Source organism: Doryrhamphus excisus, chromosome 1 (assembly GCF_030265055.1).
Source record: "Doryrhamphus excisus isolate RoL2022-K1 chromosome 1, RoL_Dexc_1.0, whole genome shotgun sequence".
Lineage (NCBI taxonomy): Eukaryota > Metazoa > Chordata > Actinopteri > Syngnathiformes > Syngnathidae > Doryrhamphus > Doryrhamphus excisus.
In genome coordinates, this window is record NC_080466.1 from 753,413 (window position 1) to 771,720 (window position 18,308).

General features: G+C 38.9%; 1 protein-coding gene across 8 annotated transcripts in view; it reads left to right on the forward strand.

The window, feature by feature from the left end:
* LOC131134245 (teneurin-3) overlaps positions 1-18,308 on the forward strand; it is a 254,858-nt gene that overhangs the window by 19,988 nt on the left and 216,562 nt on the right. For 7 of the 8 annotated variants that reach the window (XM_058079310.1, XM_058079326.1, XM_058079334.1 and 4 more), the window contains exon 2: positions 18,079-18,281. In XM_058079310.1, coding sequence (XP_057935293.1) covers positions 18,179-18,281 — 103 coding nt within the window. In that variant the 5' untranslated portion in view covers positions 18,079-18,178. Of the gene's footprint in view, positions 1-9,110; positions 9,455-18,078; positions 18,282-18,308 lie in introns of those variants that run through there. The other variant, XM_058079318.1, reaches the window with a different exon arrangement.

Sequence of the window (18,308 nt, forward strand, 5' to 3'; positions counted from 1 at the left end):
TTATTTTAAATACACTTTATTTTGCTACAACAAGAACAATCATTTGTACCTTCTTGGTGCCTTATTGATGAAAGGAGAAGTGGTTAGGGTGTTCAGGAACACCTGGAAACGGCTGGACCGCCAATGTTAATGTCAATGATTATGGAGAGGTCCAAGCATACATGTATTTGTAATCAGATTTTTCAGTCCTTAATATTCAGTATATTTGGTACAGAGACATGCCAATTACATTAAGAGATAGGCAGGAAATGTTTGTCACGTTAATAAACACATTGCAGCCTAGCCTTTGGCTAGACGGTGTCATGACTCGAGAAAACCCTTTACTTTAATACAAATCAATTAATTGTTCATACTGTGAAAAATGTTACCATTGCACTTTCAGAAAAAAAGACACCTTCTAAAAATCTCATTTTGTATTTTTTTTTAATTATTTTTGTTTGAGGTTTTTTTTTAACCATGGCACCAACACACTGGCTTTGGGGTTGTCCATTGTCAGACTCAAGCCTGAATAAATGACGTCCCTTGTAAAAACTAAGCCAAATCAAACAAAAAAAGCTAAAAAAAAAAAAAAGAATATAAAGGAAAATATATAAATTAATTTAAATAAAATATTGTAGAATTACTGATTGTATTTGGCCATTTTTATGCTTAATTCAAAATAATTAACAGTGTGTGCACAAAAGCTAAGTAGCTTTATTTTTTACATTCCGTTCCCTTACAGTTCTCAAAATGAACCAAACCGTGACCTCAACACGGTTGTACGTACTGGTCTCTGATTATGGCGTACCATTACGCCCCTACTGTTTCGTATTGTCAACATAGTTATGTAACCATATAAGTCCTTAATATTCAGTATATTTGGTACAGAGACATGCCAATTACATTAAGTGATTGGCAGGAAATGTTTGTCACGTTAATAAACACATTGCAGCCTAGCCTTTGGCTAGCAGGTGTCATGACTCGAGAAAACCCTTTACTTCAATACAAATCAATTAATTGTTCATACTGTGAAAAATGTTACTATTGCACTTTCAGAAAAAAGACACCTTCTAAAAATCTTATTTTGTAATTTTTTTTATTTTTGTTCAAGATTTTTTTAACCATGGCACCAACACACTGCCTTTGGGGTTGTCCATTGTCAGACTCAAGCCTGAATAAATGACGTCCCTTGTAAAAACTAAGCCAAATCAAACAAAAAAAGCTAAAAAAAAAACATAATATAAAGGAAAATATATAAATTAATTTAAATAAAATATTGTAGAATATTTTGCCATTTTTATGCTTAATTCAAAATAATTAACAGTGTGTGCACAAAAGCTAAGCAGCTTTATTTTGTACATTCCGTTCCCTTACAGTTCTCAAAATGAACCAAACCGTGACCTCAACAGTGTTGTACGTACTGGTCTCTGATTATGGCGTACCATTACGCCCCTACTGTCTCGTATTGTCAACATAGTTATGTAACCATATAAACCCTCGGCAGTGATTGATGTGAGCTGACAGCTAGGGAATAACCATGTGACGTCTCGGATAGACCTGCTAACAGAAAGAGGTAGACCCACTGGGCCATCATTGCTAATGACACTCATGCCAAGTCAGGCTCCTGACTCTCCCAACCAGTTGGAAGCTTCCCTTGGGGTGAATACACAATTGAGTGCTTTTGAGCCAACTTATTCCCAATTCCCCTTTCTGACAACAAGCAGAGAAATCTGGTGCCGGCCTGACACAATCTTCAGCACTGGAATACCTAATCGAGATTGAAAAGATTTTTATTGTCAAGTCGCCATATGTACAGCGCGTGCAGAGAATCTGAATAGTGTTTCGCTCAACAACAAGTAAATAAAATACGAGATAAATCATGAGATGCACAGTGGCCAGATGTTTAGATATATTCATCATGGGAATTAATGTCATGTTCATTTTGGGCACTCAATCATTTATTTGAACAATTAATTATCCACTTTGGAATAATTATACGTCTTTAATAGGAAGAATGGGTACACAAAAAATACACTTGCATCTGTCATTGGTTGTGTTCATTACTTTTATGGACCGAATGTCTTGGCTTATCAGGGTGTTGACGGGTTCCGGTTTGGTGGCTGCAGGACTGGGTGTCTGCTTTTTGCAGATGGTGTGGTCTTGCTGGCTTCATCGAGACGTCACCTTCAACTCTCACTGGATCGGTTTGCGGCTGAGTGTGAAGTGGTTGGGATGAGAATCGGCACCTCCGAGTCCAAGTCCGAATTCATGATTCTCGCCCAGAAAAAGGGTGGAGTGCCATCGGGGGATGAGATCTTGCCCCAAGTGGCCAGCACCAGATTTAAGTATCTCAGGGTCTTGTTCACAAGTGAGGAAGGTTGGAACAGATCAACAAGCGAATTGGTGTGGCATGTAATGTGATGTGGACTGATGGTGAAGAGGGAGCCGACCCAAAAGGTAAAGCTCTCAATCTACATTTCTACACTCACTTATGGTCGTGACCTTTGGTTAGTGACCGAAAGGACAAGATTGTGGGTACAAGCAGCCAAAATGAATTTTCCTCCTAGTATGGTTGAGCCCTGCCTTGGAAATAAGGTAGAACCAGTACTCCTCCACACTGAGAGGAGCCGGGTGAGGTGGCTTGGGCATCTGGTCTGAATGTCCCCCTGGGGAGGTGCCTCCCTGGGGAGGTGTTCAGGGCAGGGGGGAGCATGGATCAGGTGGTGGCCAAATTCGATCCTCCGTCCTCCTGAGATCATGTCAAAGTGTCCTTGGGCAAGATACTGAACCCCCAGCTGCTCCTGATGCTGCGTCATCAGTAGGTAAACAGTGTCAAAGCACTTTGAGTGCCTTGGAGGTGGAACAGCGCTATACAACTGAAAGACCATTTATCATTTACCGCGTCCGACGGGACTGTGTCTCAGCTTACCTGGGAACATCTCAGGATCCGCTGGGAGAAGCTGGACGAAGTGGCTGGGGAGAGGGAAGTTTGGCCTTCTATACCTACACTGCTGACCCTGCGACCCAACCTCGGACAAAGAATGCAGAATGTTTAGGATATCCACAAACCTTTACTGTACATACTCAGTGCTTTTGAATCACATTGCATTACATTGGGACTGCATGATCGTGGCTTCCTAAATCCAACCTTTCCAGACCATTGGATTGGAAGAATGACCAAATTATCTGTCTGACTTCTTTCTATGAGTTCTGTTAAAGATGTATGGAACAAAGTTACGCAGACATCAGTGACCTGAAGCAAAAGATCAGTGATGTCATTGCCAGCGTTAATGACCAACGTGATTGTGCATGAACAGATATACAATGGGTTTTACAGTGGGATTAATAGTCATTAAATAATGATGAAGTGAGGAACAGTCCCGGTGATTATGTAATGTGTACAGTTGGGCCAAGCCTGTACTCATGCGTGAGCATTTGTGTCGAGCCGAGGCTGATGTGTTCTAACTGTACTGCAGCCAGGGAGGTGTATTGAGTTTGCGTGGCACAGAGCACTCACTCAAGTCGCACAAGTTTTGCCCTGATGATGATATGACTTAAGCCACCTTGGCACTTGCACACATTTTGCAAGTTATGCAACTTTGCAAGCCAATGTGTAAATCTGTCGTAGACTGGTGTGAAGTATGTGGAAACAGTGGGACTATGTGCCAATTTTGCGATGTTTCAAATTTCTTCTTGCCACAACTAGTCGTGAATATTGTGCAGTATTTGTAAACAATGCAAGTGGTGCATATCAAAGTGTGCCTCTTTCCGACCCTCCATGCATTGATTTCATGCACTCTGCAGTACATAAAATAATGCAGAGTCCCGTTATTTCAAAGCCATCAGCGAACAATACTGCAATACAAGTTGCCTGCCAGGAAGACAACAACAGGACAAGGCCAGCACTGCCTGGACTTGAAGAAGAGCCCAGGCAAGAAACTGAGACAGAAGGAAAGCCGGAAGTTGCAGAGAGGGATATTTCTCCCTGTATCCTTCCACAATAGTACTGCAGTTGCAAGATAATATAGACTAGTTTACTTTCACGCAATGAGAGTTTCTTCTCTGGAGTACAACGACTTGAATACCAAAATCCAGTCATCCCTCGGTCATCGCAGTCGGTTGAATCCAGAACTGACTGTGATGACTGAATTTCCATGTACTAGGATTTACAAATGAATTATATTTCTATATTTTCGCAGTTAGAACATAGAAAACCACCTTGTAAATATGGGATTTAAAAGCATTAAATTCATACAAAGCAATACATTCATACTACCAAATATAATAGATGCATTCAGAAAAAATAAGCTATTTAAGACATAAATAAGGCTCCTGCTTGTGTGTCACAATAAATGTGTTCCGGACGTGTCATGATGCCAGGGGTTCAGAGTTGAATTTCATCTGGATTATGGCCACAACAATAGTGTTATCATTATGGATATAATAATAATAATAATAATAATAATAATAATAATAATAATAATAATACATGTTATGTTATTATTGCGTCTGTTGTCAGATAATTCTAGCATGCTTGTATGTGTCACTGAGTGACCATTGTAGAATACTGCAATACTGATTTCTTAATGCCTTATATTTGCATTTTACTTACAAAATGCTTCATTTAGAAAAAAATAATATTAATAAAATTAATATGTTTTTTTCAACCATGAAACAGTATGATTTATAAATTAATATATTTTATAAAAGCCGTGACAGAGTGAAGCTGTAAAATTCGAGAGTTGTTGATTAATTGGATAATCGATAAATCATGGATTCATTGTTGCTTCTTTAATGATACACATCTATTGACTGAGGCTGGAAAAAGTATGGAATTTTGAATCCGTGAGAACCCTGAATAGAAGAATCCATGAAGCTAGAAGTCTGCTATAGCATGGCGTCCAAATAACTGCTTCACAGATGCGGGAAGTAGTGGTGACAGTACATACCCATGCTGGAACAATGCGTTGTGTTGTGTGTATTATGTCGTACACTCCACCTTAACACTACTCGGAGTCGGTGTAAATAAGTCGTGCAGTAACGTGGCATTTGAAGTGTGTGATGAATTGTGTGCCAAGTGTAAAACATGCTTGTAAACAAGACGTAAACAGCACACAAAACCAGTGTTCACACGTTCAGGCGTACCATCTAAAATGACACGCATCGCCACAGAGAAATGCCGGACAATGCAGAGGCAAAATGTGTGCAAGTGTCAAGGTGGCTTTACTTGGCCTTGGGCAGCAAACAAGGAGACCACGGCTGTGAGGCTTACAGTCGCTGATCGTTGAAGGCCGCCATGACTCGATGTTGTGATTGGGGATGCGATTTATCATCCTCATTCTGTGGTTGTTCATAGAGGGAATAGTCATCTGCTTCTTCAGTTATGAATACACTTGAACTCTTGTTGTCTTTGAGTGATTGTGATGATGCGATCACTTGTTTCCAATTTCTTGTTGCCTTTTCCGTTTCTTTGTATCTACTCCCTGCATGTGTTGTGTTCATGATTTGCGTACAAGAATGTTTTTCCCTTAGTGTTTATCACGGTAGTAATGGTCCATGTACATGTAATTTGGGTCAGATTTTCTGGTACAGAACCTGCGTTTTTGTACAATGGTGTATTCTGTATTCTTCTAAATCGCTCAGAAGTTAGACTAAATATAATAATACACAGTAGATTAGCCTAAAATACTAACCAGCTTGAAACTGTTCACTTTATCAGGGATTTTGTTCATTGTTCTTCCTACAGTTGTGAAGTTTGGGTTAACAGTTTGTTAACAAGATGTCTGAGGATGTTGTACGGTCAGATACTAAAATCTAAGATACTAAAAAAAAGTCTACTAAAAAGTGCTGAAGGGAAAAAGGGGAGACGGGAATGTCAATAACATTGCTGTCCAAATGAAAAAAAATCTTCAAATTTAGCATGTTTCTTTTTCTTTTTGGATAGACACAAGATGAGGAGATATAGTGACAATAAGTACAGTACATTTATTCCAAAAAGGTAATCATTATCTGAATTGTCGTCCACAGCACGCCAATCATGGACATAATAAATAACAGAATTAAAGCAGTACCAGCCACTATGGAGAGATCAAGGTTTTATCTCACTGATTCGGATGCCATTTGTGCTATTTTCATGAAAGGAATTAACCTCACGTAATCCGCACGGACATCTGGCATTTTCACCAGCTGGACTCAAATCAGGATGAGATTCTATTTGCATGCTCGGGACTCTCCAGTCACCTGACTGCTCACATTTACATTTTAGAAGTGAGGCTTTACGTTGAGATATGCCTGAAGCGTCATGTGGAAGGTTACATGCCCTTCCTGAAAAATGGAAATGTATATAAACTGGAACTTCCAAAGGGAAACACAATCTGTTCCGTGGCTAAACTGTTTTCATTTCGGAACAACTTCTCCCATATGATTGTGTATTGTAGATATTTTGTTACAGTCCAGCTAGGTTTTGGACCCTGGGCACAGAAGTTGTGAATGTTGTATATCAGGGGTGGGCAAACTACGGCCCGGGGGCCACATCCGGCCTGCCAAGTGTTGCTTTCCAAAGTATTTAATTTAAACTTAACATACAACCTGGCATCATGGCTTGAGCCAATATTTTGATGGTTTAAGTAGTTTTAAGTAGTAGTTTATGGTTTTCCTTCCTCCGGTCTATAATAAGTTTGGATTGTGGTGATATCGGCAAGCAATCTTGTGATTGTGGTCAAGATATGTCGTCAGAAAAAACGCCAAAGTAGTCCAAAAACTCGCATAGCAGTACACAAGAGCGGTGTTTGCCCTCCACATGGTCCTGCAATTTTTCCGCGGCAGTGTGTGTCATTTATTTATTTATAACACACCTAAAAGACTAGTTTACGCACTGTTTCAGTTTGTGTATGGATAAATTGGTACTTGGCATTTGTGAGCGAAATTGGCCCATTGACGCCAACCGACCACGCTCCTGCGATATACGATAGAAATTCACAACTTGTTTACACCATGGCGGACACTGTTTATGTCTCGTGCACAACAATAGTACGACAATAGTACGCCACCACATGCTAACCACTACACCACCGTGGGGCATATAATCATTCTATCGGGGAAAGGCAGGGTTCTGATTCATTCTATGAATTAATTAGAATGCATTTTAGTTTTAAGTTAAAAATGAATTTGACATTGATGGTGATCGAATGTAAACTTCTGAGTACAACGGTACCAGTGATACCAGTGATACCAGTGATACCAAGGGCCCAGATGGAGTGCCATCTTTTTTGCTCATATGCTGTGCAGACGTTGTCATCAGCATGATGTCCTATTTAACAATACTCTCAATGGACTTAGAATGTGGAGTCCCAGCTTTATGAAAGAGGCCATTCATTGGCCAATTGTCCATCCAGTTTTAAATATTCTTTTGCTGGCAACTTTTTTTTTCCATAAAAAAAACTAAATGCCTAAATTTGTGAGAGATACTTGAACTCTTCCACCTAGACCAGACCTCTTTCCCAACCAGGAGGGTGAAATCCATCCGAGGACCATGGCCTCAGATGGTGCTGTGTTTCATCCGAGAAGCTTCACACTCAGTTGCAGAGGGCCTCAGTAAATGCTAAAGGTCACAGCCGTGAACAGGCTCGACTTACTACTGGCAGTGGGAACCAGACTCATTGCATGGAGGAACCCTGTACTCCCAGAACACCACCCTTTTCTGACACAAGGGTGTAGCGCTGGTCCAGTGTTTCATGCCCATAACAAAAACCACATTGGACCTCTTGTAATCGAGGTTTGACTTACGGATGCACTCTTCTCTCCGGCACTCTGGGACTCTTGGACTTTCCTCGCGAGACTGAGGAGTGTGATCCCCTGTCGTCACAACAGACCCTCGGGTCTTCTTTAAAAACGGGACCACCAAAGTAGTCTGCCAATCCTAAGATACCTTTACCTACTAACACACAATGTTAAAAAGACCAAGACGGTCCCACAACATCCAGGTGATGAAAATAGTTTGAAAACTAGATTCATTTGCAGGCTGCACGGTGACCTTGTGGTTAGCATATTGAGTGCACAGTCAGGAGATCTAGCTCTGTATCTCTGTTGGAACATCTGTGTGGAGTTTGCATGTTTTTCCCATTTGTGGGTTTTCTCCAGCTTTCTCCCACTCTCTGAAAATATGCATGTTGGGCTAATTTCAGACTCTAAATTATCAGTGAGTGTGAATGGTTGTTTGCGTGCCCTGTGATTGGCTGGCGACCAGTCCAGAGTGTACCTGAAGTCAACTAGGTTTGGCTCACTTTACAGTAGATCCTCTCACTCACCCTCAGCAGTCACGGCCCTGCAAATTTGCGGATTTTTTGTCAAAATTGTATTTTTTTTCTCTGACAATAAGCTATTTTTCTGCAGAAAACACATCTCATTCCATACACTATCAGTAGTTCCTGTTCAAGCTGAACTGGAAACTGAACCAAAATGGAGAACAGTGAGAAATATAAGCATATTCAAGAGTCATATTGCATGCTGAGTATGACAAATTAATACATGTTGGCAGGTCTGCACAAATATTGAAAATCCTCCCTGCCGCTCGCGTCTCCCCGGCTGTTCACCGGGCCTGCCCCGTGATTTGAGAAGCACCGTTATAAGTCCACAATGAAATATAGAAATATGTGATAATGCAGATATACTACATAATACATGTACCGGTACCAGTGCCCATGTTTATGCCTTTATGCTATAACTTATATTTTTTCATCAGATGTTGAGATTACACACTTTGTTCTACACCGTGACCCCAATATGTGCACATTTTTTCATTTAAATGCATTTAAAAAAAATTATAATATGCGAGACACACCAAAGAGCCGAATCTAATCTAATAATTCCGACAGTCTTATTACATATGTTGATCAGGAATCCGAGGGGAATGTCAACACAATCTTGCAAGAGGGTTTGGATAGGTAGCAAGGTGTGTATCAAAAATACCCATTTTAACAATGACTTGCCATTTGATGTTGGTCCGGGATGGTAACCCCCGGGAAAATCGGGATTCTACTGTAATATATTTTCTTCTTCTCATTCCACACCTCTCTTTTCTTTATACCTAAATTGAAGCCGGTCATTCATCGGAATAAGTTTAGCAAAAAAAAGCCACACCGTTTTTTTTCCCCCCAAACCTGATCCTCTCTCCAACTGTCACTTTTGCCATCCCTCCCTCTATTTTAATCTTGTAGGAGAGATGCGGGATTAGGTGAGAGTGAGGGAAAGTTAGGAGATGATGGGAAAGAGAAAGAGATTAAGTAGATTGCACTTGTGAACTCCTTGAAACTCAGGTCAGATTATGTGGGATGGCAAAGTATAAGCAGAAAAAAAATGAAGGGAAGAGCACTTATGCTGTTTGTGGATTTGGTATGGATGAGTTTCATTCAGATTCATTTGATTATTATGGAGAAGAGTTATTGAAAACTGCCAACAGATGAGCAGAAAACATCAGGTAGGCTTCAAATTCAAAGCAGATGTGCTTGTTTCCGTGTTTATATATCCAAAGAATTAAGTGTTATGTCATGGCACCCATTTTCCTACAATATTGAAAGAATTGGCTTTTGTTTGTGCAAGTTTCATGCTGATATTGTTTGTTCTTTTCACGCCGCCGTCCACATGTACGTAAAGGTGGAAAAGCCATTGTAGCAGATAAGCAAGTGTCGGTTTCCGGTTTGAAGGTAAAGCATGGTATGAAAAAGTCACGGTTTCAAAATGAAATTGTCCGCCATGCAGTTCCTGAGGAATGAGAGAAAGTGGCGGTCCAGCGGGGCCGCTATATGGAAATACTTTGTCACATCCTGTGTTATTCCTTGCAGTTGGAACTAGGCTTTGATGTGCTCAAACCACAGGCTGTGGGCCGTGTTGCCAAAAGTTGGGCATTGATTGCGCCGTTTTTAGCTGCCTCGTTAGCACTGAGTGGAGCCGCTCGGGCCACGCTGTTGTCGACGTATTACTCACGTCAAGGGTCACCAAATGTGATTCAGAACGAGACAGGCATGGAGGACAAGTGGTACAAACCCTTGACTCCGTAGTTGCATGACCTGGAAACTGACTTGTAGTCAAGTGTGGCCGGCACATTCACCACTTTGAAATAATAATGTCGACACCTTCTTGGCACTTGGCGGAGGTCTGTGCTCTACGAGTTCTTCTCCAGTTCATTATAAATATATATGTTACACTTTGATTGTGTTCTGTTATCATTCTACAGTAAACCTCGGATATATCGGACTCGGATATATCGGAAATTCGCTCACAACGGACAGATAAAAAAGAACCAATTTTTCTGTAATGCATTTCCAATAAAAATTCATTGCATATATCGGATTTTTTATAACGGATTTCGCCTATTTCGGACAAAATCTCCAGTCCCGTTCCAATGCATTTCCATGAAATTTCCCTGGCATATATCGGATGGCCGCATCGTGGCGCTCCGATTCGCCGAATCGTGACAGGCCGCTATACGACGTCATTTGCAGCGTTTGCAGCGTTGCCTGCGCGTCCAGGTACATTGGAAACATAGTCAAGGAAGTGCCTTTTTATAACGGATAAAATCCCATTTACGCATATACCGGATATAAATCCCATATATGCGTAAAACGGACATTTTCCGGTATACGCATATAACGGATTTCGCTTATATCGGACAAAACCAATGGGAACAATTGAATCCGATATATTCGAGGTTTACTGTATTATAATGACTTATCACAAGTCAGGTCTGGAGCCAATAAACCGTGATTATAACAAGGGATTACTGTTTTACATTTTTTTTGCAAAAATCAATGTTTTTCTCATAGTGGACCTATTATGCTTTTTCCACTTTTCTGACCTATAAATGTAGTTAAAATATTGTATTATCGAGTTAAACGATGCCTAAAAAAAAGAGGCCTAAAATAAATTTAGTATGGCTCAAAACGCTGGGTTTGAAAAGGAGTGGTAAAACCGTTCCTTTGTGATGTCACAGAGGGACAGACTTCCTTATATATAAACTCTCTGGCCATCCCCCAAGCTCGGCTTTCCCACCCCTCCCCCAAGTGCTGCCTCACAGTTTACTTGCTTTACTCAAAAGGGAACGCCACATTTGTTTACAGTTCCCGAAGCTGCCAGCATCATCAAGCACAAGTGGTTGGAGTTCCTGATACCAAGAAAAGAAATGCATTATATTTTGTCAAAGTATCAATTGCAATACACTTGGCTACATTGCATTTGATCAGCCCCATCCACAAAGCCCCCACCACACACACACCACATGTGTACCCCTGATGTAATTGTAATGTAGTAATCATATCACAGTCACACGTGTGTGTTCTCACAAACATTTGTGCTGACTCCCCATCGATGTAAGCCTTGAGTTTTCCACGGAAAAGGTGGTTTGATGTGTGTGAGTGACAGTGGCGGAGGCAGGGTTTGAACATCATTTTGCACAATGCCATTGTGACAAGTATTGAGAAATTGCAAGAATTGACATTTTACACTGTTGGATCTTAAGGAGGTTAAGTAGAGCTTCAAAATGCGGAATCAATGTTAATTTATTTTATTAATGTTACCCCAATGTCGTGATCTCTTGACGGCAAAAACAAAAAGGCTTTTGCGCCGTTCCTGCTGAGATTGGACGCAGTGCGACATTTATTTTCAACTTCTGTAAACGATCCCGAGGGTGGAACAAAAAAGTCAAGTGGTAAACCCACAAAAATATTGACACAGTTTTCACACAGACTTGCTATGATTATTTGTTCAAAGCTCAAGACCTCTTCTCTTCACATGCTCAGGTTCAACATCCTTGGGCGTCCTGGCATTTTAAGATAGCTTTAACCTCTCAGATTAGCCCTCCCCTTGCATATGATGTCGAAGTTATACATTTGTCTCATGCAGCGTTTTATTTAATTGTTTATTATTCTTAAAGAACTTCTTTAGGCTTTTGTCTATTTTGAAGCCAGACGCAAAATTCATTAAAAGGTGGAAGAAAATGTCCTCTATTAAGAAACAATTTAACGGTCTTGATGACTTCCAACGTTACTGAGATGTTTTCCATACGCCACAGTGGAAGGAGCGCCGTCATGATTTGGGGTGATTTTTCCTTCAATGCGACATTGGAGCTTCAGGTTGTGCAGGGGCGTCAAACAGCAGATGAAGGCCCTGGTCTGTGTGGTAATGACCGGCTGCAGTTCACAATGCCACAATATATCAAAGGACGTCTTCCAGAGGAATTAATCAGGTACTTGTTTGTTTTTAAGTGATAGACAGAAGACTGTGTTCAAATGATTTAATAAAATTGCTCTGTTGTTTATAAAATCAGCTTAATAGTCATGATGCCATATTTGTATTTATATGTCTGTTTGCGCAAGCAGTTGTTCTACTGTTCCTAGCTGTATACTATTACAGTGTATGTGGTAGCCTATATTTAGACAGTGAATTGGGAGCTAAAACTAAATACAATATATTTTTTTTAGCACACAATAGTACAGTCAGCGAGAGTAACTGGCATTCACGCTTGTTCCATTTTGAATTAAGCATGTAATATGGTAATTGGCTAGCTGGCCTGACGACATGGTGTGTTAAAACACTTCTCAGGTATGTGGTTTATGCATTTACAGCAGGTATATTTTTCCTTTCTATATATCTTTTCACCCCATTGTAATTAGTGATCTGATTTTTTTAAGCATGGCTTCATCTGCAGCAACTAATGTGTGATGTCATATTGTGAAGTGCCAGCTGGGCACTTAACAAGCTCGTGCAAACATTCGGTAAAAAAAAAGACTGCTACACAACAGGTGAGCTAATGTTGCTATGCATAGATTGTATAGATTGTATTTAGCACGTTTCCTCTGTGTATAATTTTTCTGCTACTGGCTCAAAAACATTTTTCTCTTTACATAGATTCCAACACCAAAGCAGATCAGAAATGTCTGCAGCTGATGGACTCAAGTATTGAGACAGAGGATAACACGACCATCCCTCCATCCTGGCAGCATAGACGCCCAAGGAGGTCCCATTCAGACTCCTGACCTCTCCAGTGCAGATTACATTAGTAACACTATTCAATATTCTTTCTCCAATCAGTACACATTGTATGGTCTTTCTTTCCAAATGAATCCTGAAAGAAAGAAAAAAATCAAGAAAGCTGTACAGGACTGTCCGTGTGCCTGGAAGCCCTGTGGTGAAGTTATACAGTTATGCAGTTATGTATTTAAGAGCATTGGCAATCAAGTCATACTATATCCCTGCTTTGAGCTAACATTCACGATGAACAGCGTGGCGCACGTTATGTGACCAATCTGCTGTGTTTATGTGCCTTTTGCAGGTCAGATATATGTATGTCTTCACCACCTCCATGTAGGTTTTTTATTGTCTAATACTGTTACTATCGGTTTATCTTTTGCACACATTGGGTATAGGATATGGAGGACCAAAACTGCCAAAATAATAAATAAAGAAATAAATAAAAGTGGAAATAAAAACAAAAATGAAAAAAAATATCAAAAAATTAAATACAAAAAAATTAATATAAATGGAAATAAAAACAAAAATAAAAAATATATACATAAATAAATAAATAAAAGCAAAAATAAATACAAAAATAAAAAACAAGATTCAAAAATTAAAAATAAATACAAAAATAAATGTAGAAATAAATACAAAAATAAATATATAAATAGAATTACATAAAAGCGTAAACGTAAACGGCCACAGCAAGAGGAAGTATACAGGGAGAAAAGTATACATTTACCGGGACAATAATGGCGGGGTCCACCAGGAAGTCGGTGTCCGAGCTGGAGATTGCAGCCATATTTACCGCCATTGAGTGTGGCGTGGTGACTTCCTCTTGCTGTGGCCGTTTGCAGGCATACCTAGTCGATTTTCGCACTCACATGTCGATCAACCAATAGGCGAACAGTTCAACCCAAGACACACTTAGGACCGCCCCCTCATTTGAATAGTTTTTCCTTCTGCATTTCAAGCTGACATTGTCTGCTGCATGAAATAAATACATATGAGAGCAGAGTGCTTTTATTTATTTATTGATATGTAATTCTATTTATATATTTATTTTTGTATTTATTTCTACATTAATTTTTGTATTTATTTTAAATTTTTGAATCTTGTTTTTTATTTTTTATTTTTTTTTTGCTTTTATATTTTATATATTTATTTATTTATTTATTTATTATTTTGGCAGTTTTGGTCCTCCATATGGGAAGCCCACCATAAATGAACTCAACATTCATATCCCCTTTTCAGATGAATCAACACCAGTCAGTCTCTTCAAATCCCAGCCAGTCACCCGGGATCAGAAAGGTCTTCCACATCTTTGGACCCAGTTCAATGTACACTGGCCTTCCATTTCCAATAGAATACAATGTCACGACCAGGAAGTTGAACATAAACATTTCTTTTCTGAAACGTTTGCATTGACTCATAATGGACATGTCTTTACTTTGTGTGTTTTGTGCTTTTGTTTCAGATGCCCTAACCCAACATCTCGGCACCGAACGATGATGATTTAGTCAAGCGGTGGAAACGTGGCTGCCCGATGCACCAGGACAAACAGGAAGTGTTAGTCATGGCAATGAATGAAATGAAATAAAACCTGTTTGATGAAATCATATATATTTTAAGCCTATGACATCCAGACTTTAGACCTGTGCTTCTCAAATAGTGGGGAAGATCACCCTGGGGGGGTTCGAGGGACTGTCAGGGGGGAACGCGAGATGCTTTCATTTTAGTACTCAACATGCAATTTGACTCTTGAATACGCTTGTATGCTGTACCTTTTTGTTGCATTTTCTTTGTTTCAGTCTCAAGTTCAGTTTGTACGGTACAGATAAATGAATAGAATTATCATTTTCTCTAGTATTTAAAATCAGGGAAGCGTGAAAAATGTTCTGTACCTTGGGGGGGCCATGACAGAAAATAACTGCTTTGGACAAAGCATGATTTTTATTAAATGCTGGTACCGAACAACATTCAATTCATTGGTGAATGAATGAATGAAGCATTAAATAAGTCGTGGTTTTTTTTACATTATCATTGAAATATTGAAAACACATTGATTTTTAGTGACATTGAATTTGAAACATTTAAAAGTTCACAATACTGAAATACAACTGAAATTGTGTTGACGCATTGTTATGAAATGAACATTGTTGCAATGTTAGCAACTTGATGCTACATTGTTTCAACTTCACCTTACCATCTGAGAGCCTATTTCAGTTAAATAATAGTAATAATTTCAATAAATTGAATAATTTCAATAAATTGCATTGAATTGCGTTAAATTTTGCATGTTGAACCTCGACTTAGAACCTCCTCATTAGTAATGTATCTAACAGTTACTATGACAGTTACTATGGTACCCATTATTTCATTGTATGGTCATATCACCTTGTACTTCGGTACGAGGTGCATTATTAAAAAAAACAGAAAAAAACCTTAAACTGTATTATGGAAAGCAGGAAGTGAACAAATGTAACAGTTACTGATTGTAAAAGTACCAGATGGAGGGGTAGGATTTAATAAGCTTTGCTTCTTCCTACTTCTTTTGGACATGTGGAACTGGGAACTGATTATGGGATGCACTCAATTGGAATCTGATGCTTGTTCAAATGAAATAAAACCATTACCATTACCATAATATGTATTTGTAATCTGAGTTTTCGATATGGAACCTTCTTGAAGTGTTATATTGTCAACAACAAACTAAGTTTCTGTCAACTGTCTGGATATCGTTGCATTTACTTGGCATTGACTTGATCAGTTTATTGATCGCTATCCACTCTTCATTCACGGCAATGCATTGTGTTGGTGGGTGAATGTCACAGCATTGAACGTGGGGTTGTCTGTGAGGCCAACATGCAGCACTGAAGCAAGAGCTTCCATTTACACAATGCCAAGGGGCAGTCTGGTTGCAGTTGTGTTGTCATGGTAACTGTTCCTCTACTTGTATCAATTTAGACATGTCGTAGGTCAAAATGTTTTGATTTCATAATGTGTTGCGAAATGTAAACACCATATGACAGCACTCTTGGTGCTATTGTGTGCTATTCACACACATTTAAAAAATACTAATGATGATGATGTAACTGATTTAGTAACACTGATTATAATATGGTATGTATTCTTTTAAATATGCAATCAAACGAACCTGACAAGCTCCTTGTCGAGGTGTGAAAAAAACTCACAAAAATCTCCCAAAATTGAGTGGAATTGAGCAACCTCTACGATAAACCTCCCTTGCCATCCATCCGCAAATGTTCTCAATTGGATTTAGACCAGGGGACTACACAGGATGGTCCAAAAAGAGAGGGGTTATTCTTCTGGACGGGTCCTTTGTCAGGCGGGCATTGTGAACTGCAGGGTTGTCCTGTTGAAAGACCCGGTCATTACCACACAAGTGGCCCACTTCATAGATAAAAAAAACTGAGAATGCTAAATGTGGCGGTGGGACGCTAAGTGTGTTGTTTAGCATGTTAGCATTTTAACCATTTTCACAGGTTTAAACTGACACAGACACTTAGCATTTGTATGTGTAGCGTTGGCATGCACAGATTGAACAATAGGGGTCCCGGGATTGACTTCTGGGGAGCCCCCAGGTCATGGCCATTTTGTCTGAGACATAGTTACCATTTTCAACAATAACGACACCTTTAGTCATGCTTAGTTTTCACTGTCCATTTCATAGGAGCCGATCCTTACATGTGTTCCAACATATCATCTTTATCCTTGATGATGGTCGCAGCGTTTTAACGGCTTGTACAAGGCACGCAGTCTGCGTTGATCAGCATTTAACGCTGTCTAATTTGCACTTCACTTGTCACTTTCCTTTTCTTTGATGCACTGCCTTAAGAAGAGTGTCCCTCACGCTTGGTCGACATGGAAGTTAACGTTAATAAGTTACTAAAAAAGAACTAAAGTGGCGTGTGGTGCAGTTATGTCCCACGTGTTACTTGTTGTGTTATTTTTGGTTGCACCGTGAGTGAGGGAAGCATGACCTCCTGTTGGTTTGTGTTTCCAAATTTTTTTGGTATTCATGGATTGTCCAAGAACACAAATGTCATACATATATATCATGTAAATCAGGGGTGGGCAAACTTTTGGACTTGTGGGCCGCACTGAGTTAACAAAACTGTGCGGGGGGCCAGAATATATATTTTTTTATAACACACACATTATTTTAGGCTTATAATTCTAACAGTCCACCTTGAATTATTTGTCTAATTTTATGTATTTATTATATATTTTGATTAATATATTATATATATTAATTGTATTATTATATATATTATATTTAATATATGATATTATATTTTTACATTTTTATTATTTATTTATTTTATTTACTTATTTGTATATATTATTTGTATATATTTGCATTTGTATAACAGTCCACCTAGAATTATTTGTCTAATTTTATTTATTTATTATATTATATTATATATTTAATCTACATATTATATATATATAATTTATTATATATTTTATAATTATATTATTATTATTAATTACATTATGTATCAATTATTATATTTTTATACATTTATTATGTATTTTATTTATGTACTTATTTGCATAAATAATCAAATAAACATCAAACTTGAATTTTACATTAAAAATTATTTTTTATTATTTTTATTGTTTTTTTTTTTTTACTGAAGAAGACATCCGACTTGCAAGTCATGTTGCCAGCATGTATGTTAAAAGTTAGAAAGCAACTGGCGGGCCGGATTCAAACGCTTAGTGGGCCACATGTGGCCCCCGGGCCGTAGTTTGCCCACCGCTGATGTAAATGATATTCACCACTGAAGTATCCTTAGTATCAGTTTTAACTTGTGATACATTAAATCCAATTCAAACAAATTCTTACATTTCAAATGTAAAACATTGTACATATATGAGTGATGTCGAACCAGTAGTCACTGTGAGGCTTCAAAGTGTGTTTAATGAATATTAACCCACCCTGTTGGATGAACGTGTTAATCCAGGTTCAAATCTCCCCTAGTAAGCATCGTTGGTATTCATCATGATATAAATATGAAATAAGTGACGATATGTCTCTTTCTGTGTTCTCTGTATTCACAGGTGGACTTCAACGGATCTCTATCTCTTTGCTCTTTATTCTTGCTTTCTTTTTCTTTGCTTCTGTCTTTCCACCTGATCAGCTGCACCACAGCATGCCTCAATGTTTGCCAGCAACACCAGCAGAAGCATTATGGAAGTAAAAGAGCGACGTCCATACTGCTCACTGACCAAGGGCCACAAGGACAAGGAGGGGCCGTACCCTGGTGAGAAAGTCAGCATTCATTCATTTG